General features: G+C 40.1%; 2 protein-coding genes across 2 annotated transcripts; both read left to right on the top strand.

Moving 5' to 3' along the window:
- Positions 1-289: 289 nt before the first annotated feature.
- On the top strand, positions 290-5,527 carry dlb (deltaB). The gene is made up of 7 exons (XM_076750607.1): positions 290-537; positions 627-866; positions 1,081-1,138; positions 1,265-1,522; positions 2,561-2,922; positions 3,484-3,700; positions 3,948-5,527. Exons 1-7 carry the CDS (start codon positions 487-489, stop codon positions 4,661-4,663), a joined length of 1,902 nt encoding a protein of 633 aa, XP_076606722.1. The 5' UTR covers positions 290-486; the 3' UTR covers positions 4,664-5,527.
- A 1,858-nt stretch (positions 5,528-7,385) lies between these two features.
- On the top strand, positions 7,386-15,277 carry ppp1r14aa (protein phosphatase 1, regulatory (inhibitor) subunit 14Aa). Its single transcript, XM_076750262.1, has 4 exons — positions 7,386-7,605; positions 9,240-9,320; positions 9,624-9,656; positions 13,423-15,277. The coding sequence occupies exons 1-4, from the start codon at positions 7,402-7,404 to the stop codon at positions 13,597-13,599; spliced, it is 495 nt and encodes a 164-aa protein (XP_076606377.1). The 5' UTR covers positions 7,386-7,401; the 3' UTR covers positions 13,600-15,277.
- The last annotated feature ends 444 nt before the right edge of the window (positions 15,278-15,721 follow it).

Genomic DNA, 15,721 nt, shown 5'->3' on the forward strand with positions numbered 1-15,721 from the left:
CATTGCTATACACTTTTTTTTTGGAGATTCAGATCCATCAGCCACATTAGTTTCCTCTTCTTCTGGGTGGGTAAGATTCATGCAGCAATACTAAACCTACATGCCTTGCGCCAGCTTCTTATGCATATTCCCAATTAAAAACTTGGTCCAGGTCTAGTGTGGGTTGTCTAAATGCTCGGGCAGAACACCCTCTTTCAAGCTGCTCCCCTGAGGTCTGCTCCAGCTCCACCTCTTTGCCTGTGACGCTCAGCATCAGAGGGTATAAAAGCACTCAGCGTCTCCACGCACCAAAACAAGTTAAGTACCGACAGTACAACGGTTGAGAAGATCATCAGGCGGAGACAAGTAATTACGACACATCCCCCAGGATCACAGATTTTAAGTGAAACTTTTGTTTGAGTTTTTCCTCAACACATTTCGGGGATATTATTGCACACAACGAATGCGGACAACAACTCAGAACTGGAAAACAAACTCTGAGAAGAAATGGCAAATCAGCACCTGAGATACCTCTTGGCTGTGGCTTTAGTGGATATCGTAAGTTGTTTTCTGTTTGTGCTAAAGAAACAATTCAAAAATGTATTTACGCACAGCGCGTCTGATGATTTTTTTTTGTGTCAATGCAGGTTTTGTCCTCTGGTGTGTTCGAACTGAAAATTCATTCATTCCACACGGCGCAACACATATGCAGAAGACACAGGGACTGCCATATATTTTTCAGGATATGCCTGAAACACCCCGAGGATGTGATCTCCGCAGAGCCGCCTTGCACCTTTGGCACCGGGCACACCAACGTCATTAGGGCCGATCACACCTCGATATCTAGTAGCGCTCCCATCAGGGTGCCTTTCCATTTCAAGTGGCCGGTAAATGGAAAACAAACGATACGACGAATATTGTTGAAGGGGTGTTGCAAATGATGGCACAGGCATTAATCCTGTCTTTCAGTACTAACTACAATTACTAAACATCAGTTAACTGGCATTCATTTTTTTTACTGCGTAAAATATTACAAACTGTATCCATCACTGTTACTGCACATGTACACATGTACTGAACGCATTTTTTTCACTGTTCTAGGGAACATTTTCGTTGATCATTGAAGCCTGGAACGCCGAATCTCCGACTGAATACACAGGTAAGTTCTTTCTTCTTCCATCTTTCGAAATCACTGGACACGCTGATTCCTCTTCGAGTTTCAAGCCAAGATAAATCACTTCCTTGCAATATGAAAATTGTTTAAAAATACCCCTTCTCCTTGCAGACAACCAGAACAACCTTGTGAGCCGCTTGGCGACCAGGAGGAGACTTGCCATCGGTGAGGACTGGTCCCAGGACGTGCACTTCGGTGAACAGAGCGAGCTGCGATACTCCTACCACGTCTTCTGCGACGAGTACTACTTTGGAGACGGCTGCGCTGACTACTGCAGGCCGAGAGACGACACGCTGGGCCACTACACCTGCGACGAGGAGGGCAACCGCATCTGCCTGGAGGGCTGGAAAGGAAACTACTGCTCTGAGCGTAAGTGCATATTAATCATTACACTTGTACATCGGAGCAGGATACAAAATCCCGCAGTACTTTTCTGGATGCAGTTCAGCGCCTCAGCTGACAACGCTGGATTCAACCACACATATCATATGTTGTGGGATTACAGGACATTGATGCTACAACGTTTAACGTTACGGAATTTAATCTGTCGCCATGTTATTTTGAAGTCTTGATATCATAAAAGTATAAGTATAATTAATTAATTCAGTGAATGCCTAATATCTCTAATTATATCAAAAGTCTAAAACAATAAACTGCATTTGTATGGAGCCTTTCAAAACAAAGTGACAAACCGTTTCACAATAAAATACCAGATAAAACAGCAGAATTAAAAAAATAAATAAAAACAAATGACATCCTTCTCAAAACTGTTGTTTCTTGACAGTCTTTCTCTATACCAAAAATTGTAAACACATTATTTTACAAAACATCATATAAACATACATCTAAGTGAATAAAGAAAATGAGAGAATTGAGTAAGAAAGTGTAGTAAACCAAAGGCAACCCCCCCAAAAAAGAAGAAAACCTCCAGTAAGACAGCAACTCAAACTTTTCTCCTGCCATGAAGTGAAAAGTTAGATTTAAGATTTTGTCTTACTACTCAGCTTGTGGTTGATTTTTCCACAGCAGTCTTTTCAGATCATACAGAATATTTCCTTTATTGGAGTGATGTCCTGAGATGTTGTGTTTTACTCTTTTGCAAGACAGTCTGTGGTGTTCCTTCTGCCTATTCTTCTGAATTACAATGAGAGAAATAGCTGTGGCCCCCATCGCACACACACATTTTTCAAGGTGATCTGGGTGTGTTTGTGTGTGAGAGAGACGAGATAAAAGAAAGCATTTTTCTCCAGCATTGTGCCTACCAGCTGCTTGGCTTAATACTTAACCAACAGTGAAGTCTGGAATAGGGCTGGGGTCAGACAGGGGGCCCTGTGCATGTGTGTGTGTGTGTGAGAGATGTGCTTGCCCATTGTAGTCACACACCCTCCTTTTCCCTCTCCTGTCCAGCCATCTGCTCAGCAGACTGCAGTGAGAGACACGGCTACTGCGAGGCCCCAGGGGGCTGTACATGTCGAATGGGCTGGCAGGGCCCCTCCTGCAATGAATGTGTCCGCTACCCAGGCTGCCTCCATGGGACGTGCAGCCAGCCGTGGCAGTGCAACTGTCAGGAGGGTTGGGGGGGGCTCTTCTGTGACCAAGACCTCAATTACTGCACCAACCACAAGCCTTGCGCCAATGGTGCAACCTGCACCAACACCGGCCAGGGCAGCTACACCTGCACTTGCCGGCCGGGCTTCGGAGGCACCAACTGTGAGCTGGAAACCAATGAGTGTGACAGCAACCCCTGCAAAAACGGAGGCAGTTGCAATGTGAGTAGGCAATGGGATTATGGCTGTTAAGTTTAATGGTGCACTGTTACTAAAATAACAAGACTATCACAGATAAGATAAACAATATTGATCCCACACAAGGAAATTCAAGTCTCACAGCAGCAGAAGTACAAAAACAGTAACTTAAGAACAGCTAGAAAGAAAGTCAGATAATGTGAGGAGACAAGAAATTTGGAATGAAAAATAAAATTGAGCTTGAAGGAATGGAAGCTGGTGGTGTGTATTGTGTAAGCAGCTTAAATACAGCAATTGCACTCCAACACTTTCGTTGTGTCCCCTAATGCAAACACAGTGGTAAGGAGGGTTACAATTGGCAATTATTTATAATCCAAAACTGCTGAACCTGTAGACTGACAAACTGCAGTTTAGAATTTATGTCTACTCATGTCATGTGAAATCATATTGGAAATCAAAAGCTTTTATCAGGTCTCATCCTTTTTCATACCCTTCAAAACAAATGAAACAGTTCCAGAATAAAAGTTGTCTTATAAACTCCAAAATCCCTGCCGGATATCAAAGTTTTTCTTCCTCTGTCCACAGGACCTGGAGAACGACTACTCATGCACCTGCCCACAGGGTTTTTATGGAAAGAACTGTGAGATCATTGCCATGACATGTGCAGACGGTCCCTGTTTCAATGGTGGCACCTGTGTGGAGACCATGACTGGAGGCTACATCTGCCGCTGCCCTCCCAGCTACACGGGTTCCAACTGTGAGAAGAAGCTGGACCGCTGCAGCAACAGGCCCTGTCTGAACGGTGAGAGGGAAAGAGAGTTAGTCCCTCCGGTGACACCTTGTGACTGAAGTGCAGACCAGCAGTTTTTTGGCTGAATAAGAAAGTGTTTCAGTGAATGAATGTTCCTGTTAACACCCCTGCCTCAATGCCCTTGCAGCACTTTACAACAGAGAGAGTCTTAAATGTAATCCAATTAACACTCCTTCTGTAAATGAATGGTCATCCCTGATCTGTTGGATGCTGAATAGAATATTTCTCTCTTCTGCAGGTGCTGAGTGTCTGGACCTTGGCCCGAGCGTCTTGTGCCGCTGTCAGACAGGCTTCACTGGTGCCAACTGCCAGGTTAACATTGATGACTGTGCCTCAAACCCCTGCCAGAATGCTGGAACCTGCCAAGATGGTGTGAATGACTACACCTGCTCTTGCACTCTAGGTTACACCGGCAAGAACTGCAGCGTGCGTTCAGATGCCTGTGGCGCCCGTCCATGCCAGAATGGTGGTACTTGCTTCACCCACTTCACCGGGCCGGTATGCCAGTGCCCTAAGGGCTTTATGGGTCCGAGCTGTGAGTTCACGCTCCAGCCCAGTTTCAAGCCTGCCCTGCGCCAAACCTCCCAGCCCTCCTCTGCCACCCTAACTGTCTCCTGTGTGCTGACTATCCTGGTACTGATTCTGGTAGCAGGTATTATCTTCTTGAGGAAGAGGAGAAGGCTGCAGGGAAGGAAGCAGCTGAGTGAAATGGCAGTCTACAATGACTTGGAGGTGGTCAACAACCTGGGAGGAAGTGAAAGAGAAGCCTTCCTTGGTCCTAATGGCCTGTTCAAGATCAGCAACAGCACGACTCGTCTCGGCCACTCCCTCTGCCCTAATGGAAGATCTGGGTACAGGCACAATCCTGTGGAGAGCAGCCTGGCCAGAGCCGAGCGCCAGGACTTTATGTGGAGGGATGAGGCCAGCTTGGGCTCTGGGGCAGGACTGAGATGAAACAGAGAGAAGACATAGACATTAACACAGGCTTAGAATATTAGCACTTCTTGCTCCTGTCTCTTCATACACAGGGAAGAGAGGCGCAAATCCACTAGCTGAGAACTGCTCTAATCATGCTGAAGATGATATACCATTAAAAATGTAAGCGTAACAAACTAAATATTGAGAAATGAACTTTTCTGATGAAGATGGTTTACAAAGGTTATTGAAAAGTATATGGGGCAAAGCTTTTTCATGTTTAAGACCCAAAGAAACAAACAAAACGATCCACTTTTCATTGGACCTACAACACAAACCAAATACAGGAAGTCACAATATTCTGACCACCTTTGGAAAACTGGCCCAAAAATATGTTTCATTGGGTTTTTGTTTTTAATGTGTTCATTTAGTTTAATTCTCTCTCATTTTTTTAAACACAGAATTTTTGTTTTGCTTTTCAATCTTCCTTTGGCCATTATTTCCTTATTGTGCGTACCATCATTTTTATTCTTTATATTATTTATTTATTTGAAAACTTATCTTTATGGCTTCAATGTGATTGTCACAAATCTAGAGATATATTTATTTGATGCTGAATGATGACCGACACTTGATGTTGTACTTGGATGTTTTATGGCTTGTGAAAGCTGTGTGAAATATCCTAAAGATATTCAGCGCAGGGATATAAAGAAAACGTCTTTTATCACACAAAGTCAGCCATTACTGTATTTATATATAGTTTTTATACTACTGATCACAATGCTCCTTCATGTGCCACTTTGTGTTCATGCCAAAGTTTCTGTTATGTTACAGGTTTTCATTCCTATTATTTAATTTCATCATGTTGTGCTTGTGATGTGGAATAAAGAAATTTGATGCAGTACTGGATTGAAGTGTCTAATTTTGCAGACTTTTGCAGACCCTGCAACTTTATTCATAGACAGATTGCTGTGGATAGAAGAAATTAAGATCAGGTTAGAAATGTGTCACATTTTGTTATGTTTTCACCTAATGTTTTAGATAGGACCCAAAGACGCAGACCAGAGAGAAGGTAATAAAAAGAAAACTATTTATTGATAACACAAAGCGCACTCAAAAGGAGTGGAGAGATAACTGAGAACAAAAAGCGCACTCTGGGAGTCTGGAACAATCCGGCAACAGGTAGGAGAGAGCTCTCCCTTTTTAACCTGGCCTTATCAGCGTCATGCGCATCAGGTGCGCTCCGGGGAAGGCGGAGCTGGCCAGGTGTAGAGACACGCCCAGCTACACATACAGGGGAAAACAAACAGACAAAATATACACTGGGAAAAGGAAAAGAGGAAACACAAGGATAAGACAGAATTGCAGGACCCTAACACATTTTGCATGGTATAGGTGTCTATAGCCTGCTTTATTGTTGTTTTCTCAATAGGTTAATCCAAAAGAAATGAAGGAAATTGTAATCAAGTTACTTGTTCTGGCCAACCAATTATCTAAAACTCAATTGTATTCAATTGTCAATTCTCTGAAAGAGAGAAAAGCTGCAAATCCTCACATTTGAGAAGCTGGAACCAGATAATATTTGGCCTTTTTTACTAAAAATGATTTGGACAGTTTATTATTTTAGCTCTAGGTGAGTATACACTGTTGTGTATAAATGTAAGGTAGGTAGGTGGTAAGGAAGGTGTAGTATCTAAGCATCTGTATGCATCTGCATGTAGACCTCTTGTCACACAACTGTAATATGAAAAACACAAATTATAATTACAAATGTATCTAGCAGAAATGGACTCAAAACATAGTTGGTGAGAATAATAATTATTATGGGTTAATTTATTAGAGACAGTGAAAGAGTTCAGGTTTAATAGATCTTGTATTTGTATAATATAAGTGTATATCATGTATATAGTGCATAATATATTTATATAAGTTGCAAGATGTCTATCAGAAGTGAAAGAGAAATGTAACAAAAGTGGTCTACTATTATGGGAAACTTAGGAGTCCTACACAGAAGATTTAATATTTCATATCTGCTAAACACCAACACCAAAGCATTCAAACTGCATACTACTTCAAATGTCCTGGTTGCATATGCTGGTTACATAAACTAAACACTGCTTAACTCCCAGACTGTGTGGACTCTAAGTGGACCGAGAAGTGCTGTGAACATTCAACATCATCAGTAAATTCAAATATGTAAGTGAGATTAGGAAACATTCTAATGAATTGGATTCGACAACTGGAACAATTTTAGAAAAAAATAATGAAAAAGACGCTCATCTGTGCACAGTGTACAAGAACACATAAATAAACTGATCAAAGTAAAGACTGGCTCATCTTCCTCAAGGAAGCCTTCATCACCAGCACACTGACCCTTCTGATGGACTTCTTCATGATTACTTCTAATTGGAGTAATCATGTGAGTTGGAATGTTTAACAATGTTTCTCTTGTCCAGTTTCGATGTATTTATGTAGTTTGTTGTAGGTTTGGAGATCTACAGGTTTTCAGAGCAGGCAGAAATAAGACATTTGATTGTGACATTTGAATGTGTCAGCTTTACCCAAACCTGCATGTGTCCATGTGTAAACGTTCAAAAGTTACAATATATGTGCTGTTTGTGCCTCAAGTCACAGGCCTCTGTTTAGCAGCATTTGAACAGATACCTTGTGTATAAATACTTCTACTCTGCAGTCTGCGTCGGCGTCGCCTCCCACCGCTGCTCTCCCCTCCTCCGCTTGAAAAGACGAGAAACCAGTCAGACCAGTCCACACCAGAAATGGCAGCCGACCGGACCGGGACGACGCTTGAGGAACGTGACGACGTCCATTCATCGGATGCGGGTTTGACTCCGTATCATGGCAGTAACATCCCAAAGAGGCACGCCCGGGTCACGGTGAAGTACAACAGGAAGGAGCTCCAGAAGCGGCTGGACGTAGAGAAGTGGATCGAGGAGAGCCTAGACCGGCTGTACTCGGGTCAGGTGGGTGAATGAGTCTTCCGAGAGCAAGAAAGAAACTGCTTAGGCTGGTCTGCATTTTGAAATATACTGTCTATTGTTTGTTGAGACCATGGCCTTTCATTTTGTAAAGTTTTTAAAGATGTGAATTTGGAAAATGAGACAGTAAGCTTTAAATCTAGGTTGCAAGTAATGGCATTTGAACGAGAACATGATATATGGAGAGGAGAGGTGGGGCAGCCTGGTTCTCCTTACAAGGCAAAGCATCCTGTAAATGTTAGGGCCACTGCTGTCCCTCTCTCATAGATCTTTATCTGTCCTGGGCCTTTCTGCCTTACATGGGCAGTGTAGGACTGAGGGAAAGATGACTGATGAGAAAAGGGAAGAGGGGAGGCTTACAGAGGAGGGAAAGTGCTGTTGTAGGTCCCAGGAGAAGGTAAACACTGTGCATCTGGCTGCTGAGGCAGCTGACACGAGGTTAGGAACTCTCATAAGGAGACATGAGGAGAGGAGCGCAGGATTGTGTAAGCCAAGTTTGTTGATGAGAAGACAAGAAAATTCAGATCACCATAGTGTTAAGGCACCTCTGTAAAGCAAGAGGACCAATTTCCCCTTGCGGGACAAATAATGGAATATTGAATTGAATTGAACTGAATTGAAAACAGGGCCCAGCTATCACAAGGTGCACTCGCCCTAAGCCAATGGCATGTTCACAGGAAAATCATATCTCAAACCTTAAATTAATTTTAGTAATATTAAAGTAATATAAAAGGAGCTAACATTTTGGATTGGTCATTTTGGAACTTCTGAAGATGATTTAAATGTATCATTCTGATTTATTGTTGTAATATGGCCCATGATGATAACTTCTCAGACAAGTATCATGTTGTGGAACCAAGTCATGTTACACATAAAAACAGACCACCCCACTATTTTATTACTCTTTTGGATGAGAAGGACTTGCCTGTATGAGTTTCACTGTGTACAGATGAAGCTGGTGGGCTGTAGAGTTGGAGTCCTGCATGAGTCAAGGGCATAATCACACAGGCTGTGCTGTGCTGTGCTGTGCTGTGCTGTGCTGTGCTGTGCTGTGCTGTGCTGTGGATGGGCGGATGAAACTGTCCCTTCTGTCCGCTCACCTGGTACAATGGCTGTTTGTTCAAAAAGAACAAGCCACTGTTACAGTATTATGTGAGCATTGTTTCAATTCAGCACCCAGAGCCTAAACATACAAATGATGGACATGCAATGTCTGCAGGCTCAATACAGAGTCATCAGTTGCTCCTAAAACAGAAAATATTGTTTTGAAGACATACACAGAGCCTTGCACTTCATAAAATGTTTTTGGTACCCAAAAACATTTTATGACTTTGATCCCCAGATGTATCATCCAGCACCATCATCTGGTCAAAATGTAATTTTGTCCAGTGTTTTGGTTTATGACCAAATAGCTACACAACTAACAACTTTCATTTCAGTCTCAGATGTACTTGTACTGTGTGTAGTGCAATTTAGCAAATACTAGTATGCTAATAAGATAAACTGAGATGGTGGATATGGTATACAGGGAATATAATGTGTAAATATGTGTTCAGAGTATGATGACTCGTTAAGATTGTCTGTGTGTTTTTCATCATCTGTGTCCATGTTAACTTTAGGAAGGTGATATGCCAGAGGAAGTAAACATTGATGATTTGATTGACCTGCCAAATGATGAGGAGCGTGTCAAAAAGTTACAGGTAACGTGACGAGTGTGGGCACTTATAATACTGTATCATAGTGTATAAGGATGTTGCTAATGACATTGGAAGAGGGATTCCAATGGAGAAGTTTTTCTAAATTCTACACCTCATCACCTCATGATGAGAGTTTCTCCTAAAAGAAAGACAGATTTTGTTCAGAGATTCACTCAAACAGACATTTTTAAAAGACTTAACATCATTGTACGGCATTACTGAGATTTGTATGTGAGATGTTTATGGTATTTTAAAATTAATATATGATTACACACATTTACAACATAATCCTCCTTTTTTAAACAGGAGGTTCTTCAAAGATGCAGTAACGACACAGAGGTATGTTTTAACTTTGAAATTACATTATACCTACACACAGACACTCACACACACACACACACACACACACACACACACACACACACACACTGGTCACATGCAGCTAAACTGATGCAGCTTTTGACACCTCACCCCATAGTCACTCCACATGCACCAACAATAGCTCTCTGTGCTCTCTTGCCTTTTCTTTCCATTTTAAGCTTGAAACAATGAATCCCTCTGCAGTCAAACAATGACCTCACTGTGGCCTGGTCAGAAATTCAAATACAGGCAAAAGAGCAGGAAGGGTCAATGTAGCCGCTGCTTCTGCTTTCTGTCTGACGTGAAATGTCATTAAAGGAAAGGTTATGTCTTAAAACAATGCTTATGTGTCCATATGTACATTTGCAGTAACTCAAAAAGGGGAATTTTGTACTAAGATACTCATTTGATTTGTCTGTCTCAAAGTAGTGAAGCCTTATTTTAACATGACCATTGAGTTGCATTTTTGCTAAATTGTCAGTATGAAAAGGAGGAAATAATTACACCAAGGAAACTGTTTCACATACTGTACACATAAATATGGGCATGAGTATTATTGTTAAAAAAGACTTTCTTTCTTACCTAAAGACAGAGATTCAAACAAAACGGTCAGGGGAGTTGCTATCTGATGCGTTCATTGCATGTGTGAGATTTTGACACAGCCACCGCCAAGATTAACTTTACTTCTTCTAATTAATGTCTATAAAAAAAACACATGAATCCTGAGTCATACACATGCTTACTGTTAGTATTTAGTAAAGAGTGGGCCTGGTTGTTTTGCACACCTCTACACTGTAAGAAATGTCCCTGTAAATTACTACTGGCAGCTACAGTTTCCAGCATGAAACTGTTATTTTACCGTGTAGCTACCATAATCAAACAGATTATTACTGTAGAAAAATTACAGTACTGTGCTGTATAATGCTTAGCATTACAGTATAATACTGTTATTTTAGTGTTCCAACTGTAGTCTCCATTTTCTTTTAACCAGTTTATTACTGTAGAATGTAGGATGAAAACCCTGAAAATTGCTAGCACAGAAATAACCAGGACAAGAAAATGGCTTACAAAATTAGTCTTTATTAAAGTCAATGCAGTATCAAACACATTCAGTAAGTGACAAATTTAAAATAATTTAATTTTTGTAGAAGACATAAAACACGATCCATAAAAACACTATTCCTCGTGCTGAACAGGTTGTCATACTGCATGTCCTTGTCCATGTACCCTGAATTCACTTTCTTTGTTTCTTGAACTATGACAAGAGATGTCTATATCACATTAAATTTAATACATTCACTAGCTAATGCACTTAAATAATAAATTACTGTAAAATACAACTAATCATGTCAAACTTACGGCACTGTGCCTGAACAAGCCTGGAACTGCAGAAGAGAGACAACTAGAGTGAACTATACTGAACTTAACAGACCATACTGAGACTTGTTACCTTGAAATAACATGACCATCTGGTTGCAGAGTGCCCTTTTACTTTGTGAAAGTGAGGTCCAGTGTGGAAATGTGCTGTGGTGCATGCAATGCATTCAAATAAAATAGGATATTTTCTCATGATAATAACCTCTGTGTCTCATCATTATGAAACAATGATTTTTCTGAACTATTTTATCATTATGAGAAACAGAGCATTAAAAGTTTCCGCACCCCAGAAGGAGAGAAAATCAACACTACACATCATACAAAACTTGAAATAGCTCAACAATAAATGGCAAAACAAATGGTAAAATAGAGCCTGGTCCTTCATGTAGATTTTACAACAAATCAGTGGAAGATAACATCTTACTGCAGACATTCGTCTAGATTTCAAATTAACAACCTGAATGACCAAGCTAGCTAACTGAGCTTAGTTTGTTAATAGTGTAGAAATCCAATCCTGTGGCTATGAAAATCCAATAAAGACACATGACTGTTAACGTGGTTCAACAGAAAGATGTAAAATGTTGTCCACTTGCTAGCTGACTGAAAACACCTGCATGCATGCGAGCATCATGCAGTTAACACAAAAAAGAAAAGTTCACACAATGTAAATTCAACACAAAATGAGATGACAGGATAACTTTGATAAAACCACAGTTAGCTTGTCAAGTAAAGCACAGGAGCAGGATGGATTGTGATGTGCTGTGTAGAGTAGGGTGAAAATCGTCTTGTTCAGTTCTTTCTCTTCTTGTTATTCTTCCTTCTATAAAATCAATGATCCACAATACTTTTCAAACTGTTATTGTCTGGCATGCACATTCAAATAATAGTCTGTTGACTTATTTAGCATTTTTAGTGACTTATTTTGTCAGTTTTCAACTGTAACTGACAGCAACACATGTATACCATAACACAAAACAATTGACAGTCAGACATCCGTCCTTGGTGGCCGTTGGGCCATCCTCCCAGGACTTCTCCAAGGTCTTTTTCCATATATGTACATACGAACACTCAAAACACTCAACAGAAAGGGGGTGGAAAATGACTAGAGCTACATTTATTCGGCAGTATTTATGCTACTTCACTTGTATTTGCTGTTTGTTTAATGTTCTGATAAGGACTGCATGGATATTGTTTCAGTCATTTAACCTTTGTCTTCAAATAAAATGAGGATGCTAGAATACTTATCCAGCTGATTTTTATTGGAACCGTGGTTTTATGAACAGCCTAGACTGATTCTGATGTTTCCATATAAAGTAACTCTCTGTTGTAACATAAATAGGATGCTCTCCTTTCATGTATTGCCTATAATATGTGTAAAATCTACTTTAAAGTAGATGTGTATTATTACTGCTAAACATCTTTGAATCATTCCCTCATCTTTCATGCAACCTACGTTTTATATGTTAGATTTTGGTCAGTCACCTCTCACACACTGGCAATCTACAGTATATAACCATGTTTATGAATGTGTATGCCAGTTGTATATTTCAAAGTGCTTCCACATGAAAAAGTAGGATAGAAAAGTCATTACAAGTATAGTTTTACTTTTCGTGCTTAATTTAAAGTATGACTGACATATTCTTTTGTACTTCTAATTAGATGTCATTAAATCTACTTACGTATTAAAAATGAATATAAAATTCTGCAATACTTAAAGTAGACTTTAGACTGCATCTTTATTGATCCCAATTTGGGAAATTATTCTGTTGCAGTAGCAATTAAACATACAGACAAATGTATACAACAATTTTTTAAAAGTAACCAAAAGAAACGATAAAAGTATAAAACACGTATGAAAAGCGTACTTCATTGAAAGTGTATTATAAAGTGCACTCAAGTTGTACTTGAGACTGCTTGAGTACACTTAAGTAAACTTGAAGATGACAAAATAGCACAAAGTGCACTAAGTACATTCTTCAAAAATAAGTTTGATACCCTAGATTTTTCTAATTTCCTCATTAACCCAACCCAACAATCTTTTAGTCTGTCTCTCACTGTTTTTTAACCCTTGTGGCCCCAAGATGGGATTTACTGACAGTGATAATGAAATAGAATATTGGCAGATCTTTAATATATAGCCTACATATACAGTATGCTAAGTGTCAAGTTCAATGTGGATATTTGAGAAGCTGTTGGGAGTCATAAATCAAAATGCAAATATGCATGGATTACAGAAAAAGACATTAACATTGTCAATTAACAGATTGTGGTTGTAGGAAATGTAGGAAGACCAATTGAACATTTGTAAAATTCCATTTCATCTCTGCTCAATGTGACTTTGGTCTCTGGTTGCTGTGCTCTTCCTCAGAACTTCATCAGAGAGCTGGTAGTAAAGCTGGAGGGAGTTCACAAACAGGAAGAGCTGCAGAGTGAAGGAATTGAGCATCCGGTCATCTGCCACAGCCACTACCGCCATGAGCCATACCATTTTAACACCCAACACCACCACTTTCACCACACCCAAAGCCAAAACCAGACCCTCTGATATCCCAGACACACACTCACACACACTGTCATGACATGAAAACAAAAATCTTTAGGAGGAAAAAATCTAGCCTAAAACTTTAAGAGGAATTTTGCCAGCTTTTTTGCCAAAATTTAGATGGGGACATTGATGCCACTCTTGTATCTGTGGATTAAATATGAAGCTACAGCCATGGGGCAATTTCCTTTGCCTAGCTTGAAGACTGGAAACACTGAAAAATAACTATCCTGGCTCTGTCGAAGAGTAACAAAATGCACCTAACCGCACCTCTAAAACTCAATAATTTGCGCATTATATCTTGTGGGGTTGTGACAACAAGACTCCAAGAAGTCACTGCAGCTAGCCAAGAAATAGGCTGGCGAATAGCCTGCCATAAAACCACATTTCATTTTTACGCTTTTGTTTTTGTAACGATTCAACAAGCAGGATGTTAACAAGGTGTGTTAATTAGTGAGCTTCAGAGGTGCAAATAGGCAGATTTTGTTACCCGGACATAGTCAGCCTAGCTGTTTCCTACAGCTTCCAGTCTTTACACTAAGCTAAGCTAACGGCCGTTTGCAGTAGCCTTAGATTTAACAGACACATGAGTGTGATTTCAATCAGATAAACATATTTCCCCAAATCAAACTATTCCTTTAACCACTTCAAGCAGCTATTTCTAACATATCTAATCAGTGGATGATTGGCCAAGACTTGAAATAGAAATAAATGAAGTCTGATGTATCTGATGAAAGTAAATGGTAGAAAGGGTGGATTTTACACATCACAATCTGAGTTTAACACTGAACTGTACTGTGACACAGTTACAATATGTTCACCCTTCCATTGAACACATCAGCATTGTAGCTGCACCACTGCTAGATTAGACGCACTTATGTTAAATTATAATTGTCACAAATGTTATTTGAGAGGGAAGTTTGGGTGTCCCTGCTCAGACTGCTGCCCCCGTGACCCGGTCCCGGATAAGCAGGAAAAAATGGATGGATGGATGGATGGACAAATGTTATTTATTGTCATTACTACAGGAAATGGAAATACGTTATGATTCAACATAGCAGTATAATGTAACCCTGGAAATAATACTGTTGCGTTGCTTACATGCTGTAGCTTTTTAAATATTTCACTGTCATTCATTCCCTCTGTTTTTGAGATGTATCATCAGGACATTTTGATTCTGACACCAGTACTTTGCAGCAATTGGTAATACAACTATTTCTTTCATTATGGACTATATTATGCTTTAGCATGTAATGTTTTTGCATGGCAAGGAGAGACTTACAATATCTGAACAGTTTGAAATACTAGTTTATTAGGTAGTCCTGTACAAGTTCCGGTGATCCAATATACTAGCTCAGACAAAAATCATGACTTTGTAGCTTCTGCTCCTCAGTTTTGTTGACATTGACCATTCATGTGGCTGCTGTTAATGATGTTGTATTGTAATGTATCATACTGACAGGTCTTTATCAGTATTGTTTGTATCATAAAACAGACAGAGTGAAACATGGGTCATATCTTCTCTTGGTATGTACTTATGGTATGTACATAGTCACACCAATGATGCATCACCCCTCATACACAGTGTCCACTTCTAATGTAAGAAATGGTCTTACGAATGATCCTAAACTTCGACTTGAGTCAATAAAAAGTAGAGCTAGTTGCTTTCAGCTTCTTCATACACACAGCTTGTGTCTGTTCTTCTGCAAGTCCTTTCTCTCCATTGTTGTCATGTCTAGTGTCAAGTGTAGTAGAATGGGACACTACCTCTTGTCCTACACCAGAATGTACACTAGGTGGCAAGAAGAGGCCACAGTGAATACAGGAAGGTTAATGAAATGTTTAAACATGGGGTTTCTTACCTTGTTGACATGTTCTTTTGCATGGTCATTTTCTTAAATTGCACACATCAACACAGAGCCATTTACACCCACACTCCTTTCATTTATCCCTCAGCTCTTGTATCTTACTGCTCTGTTCTTTGTGTAACATTTAAGCCTTGGCATGACTATAGTGACCATGAAGTTCTGCTGTAAAGCAAAGACTATAAAGCAGCAGCCCCAGTGTTGATTGTCATTTTAGCTCAGGTCAGTAAACTTAAAATCTTCCGTAGAGGAAAAAGTAC

The sequence above is a fragment of the Chaetodon auriga genome, chromosome 15 (genome assembly GCF_051107435.1).
Source record: "Chaetodon auriga isolate fChaAug3 chromosome 15, fChaAug3.hap1, whole genome shotgun sequence".
Lineage (NCBI taxonomy): Eukaryota > Metazoa > Chordata > Actinopteri > Chaetodontiformes > Chaetodontidae > Chaetodon > Chaetodon auriga.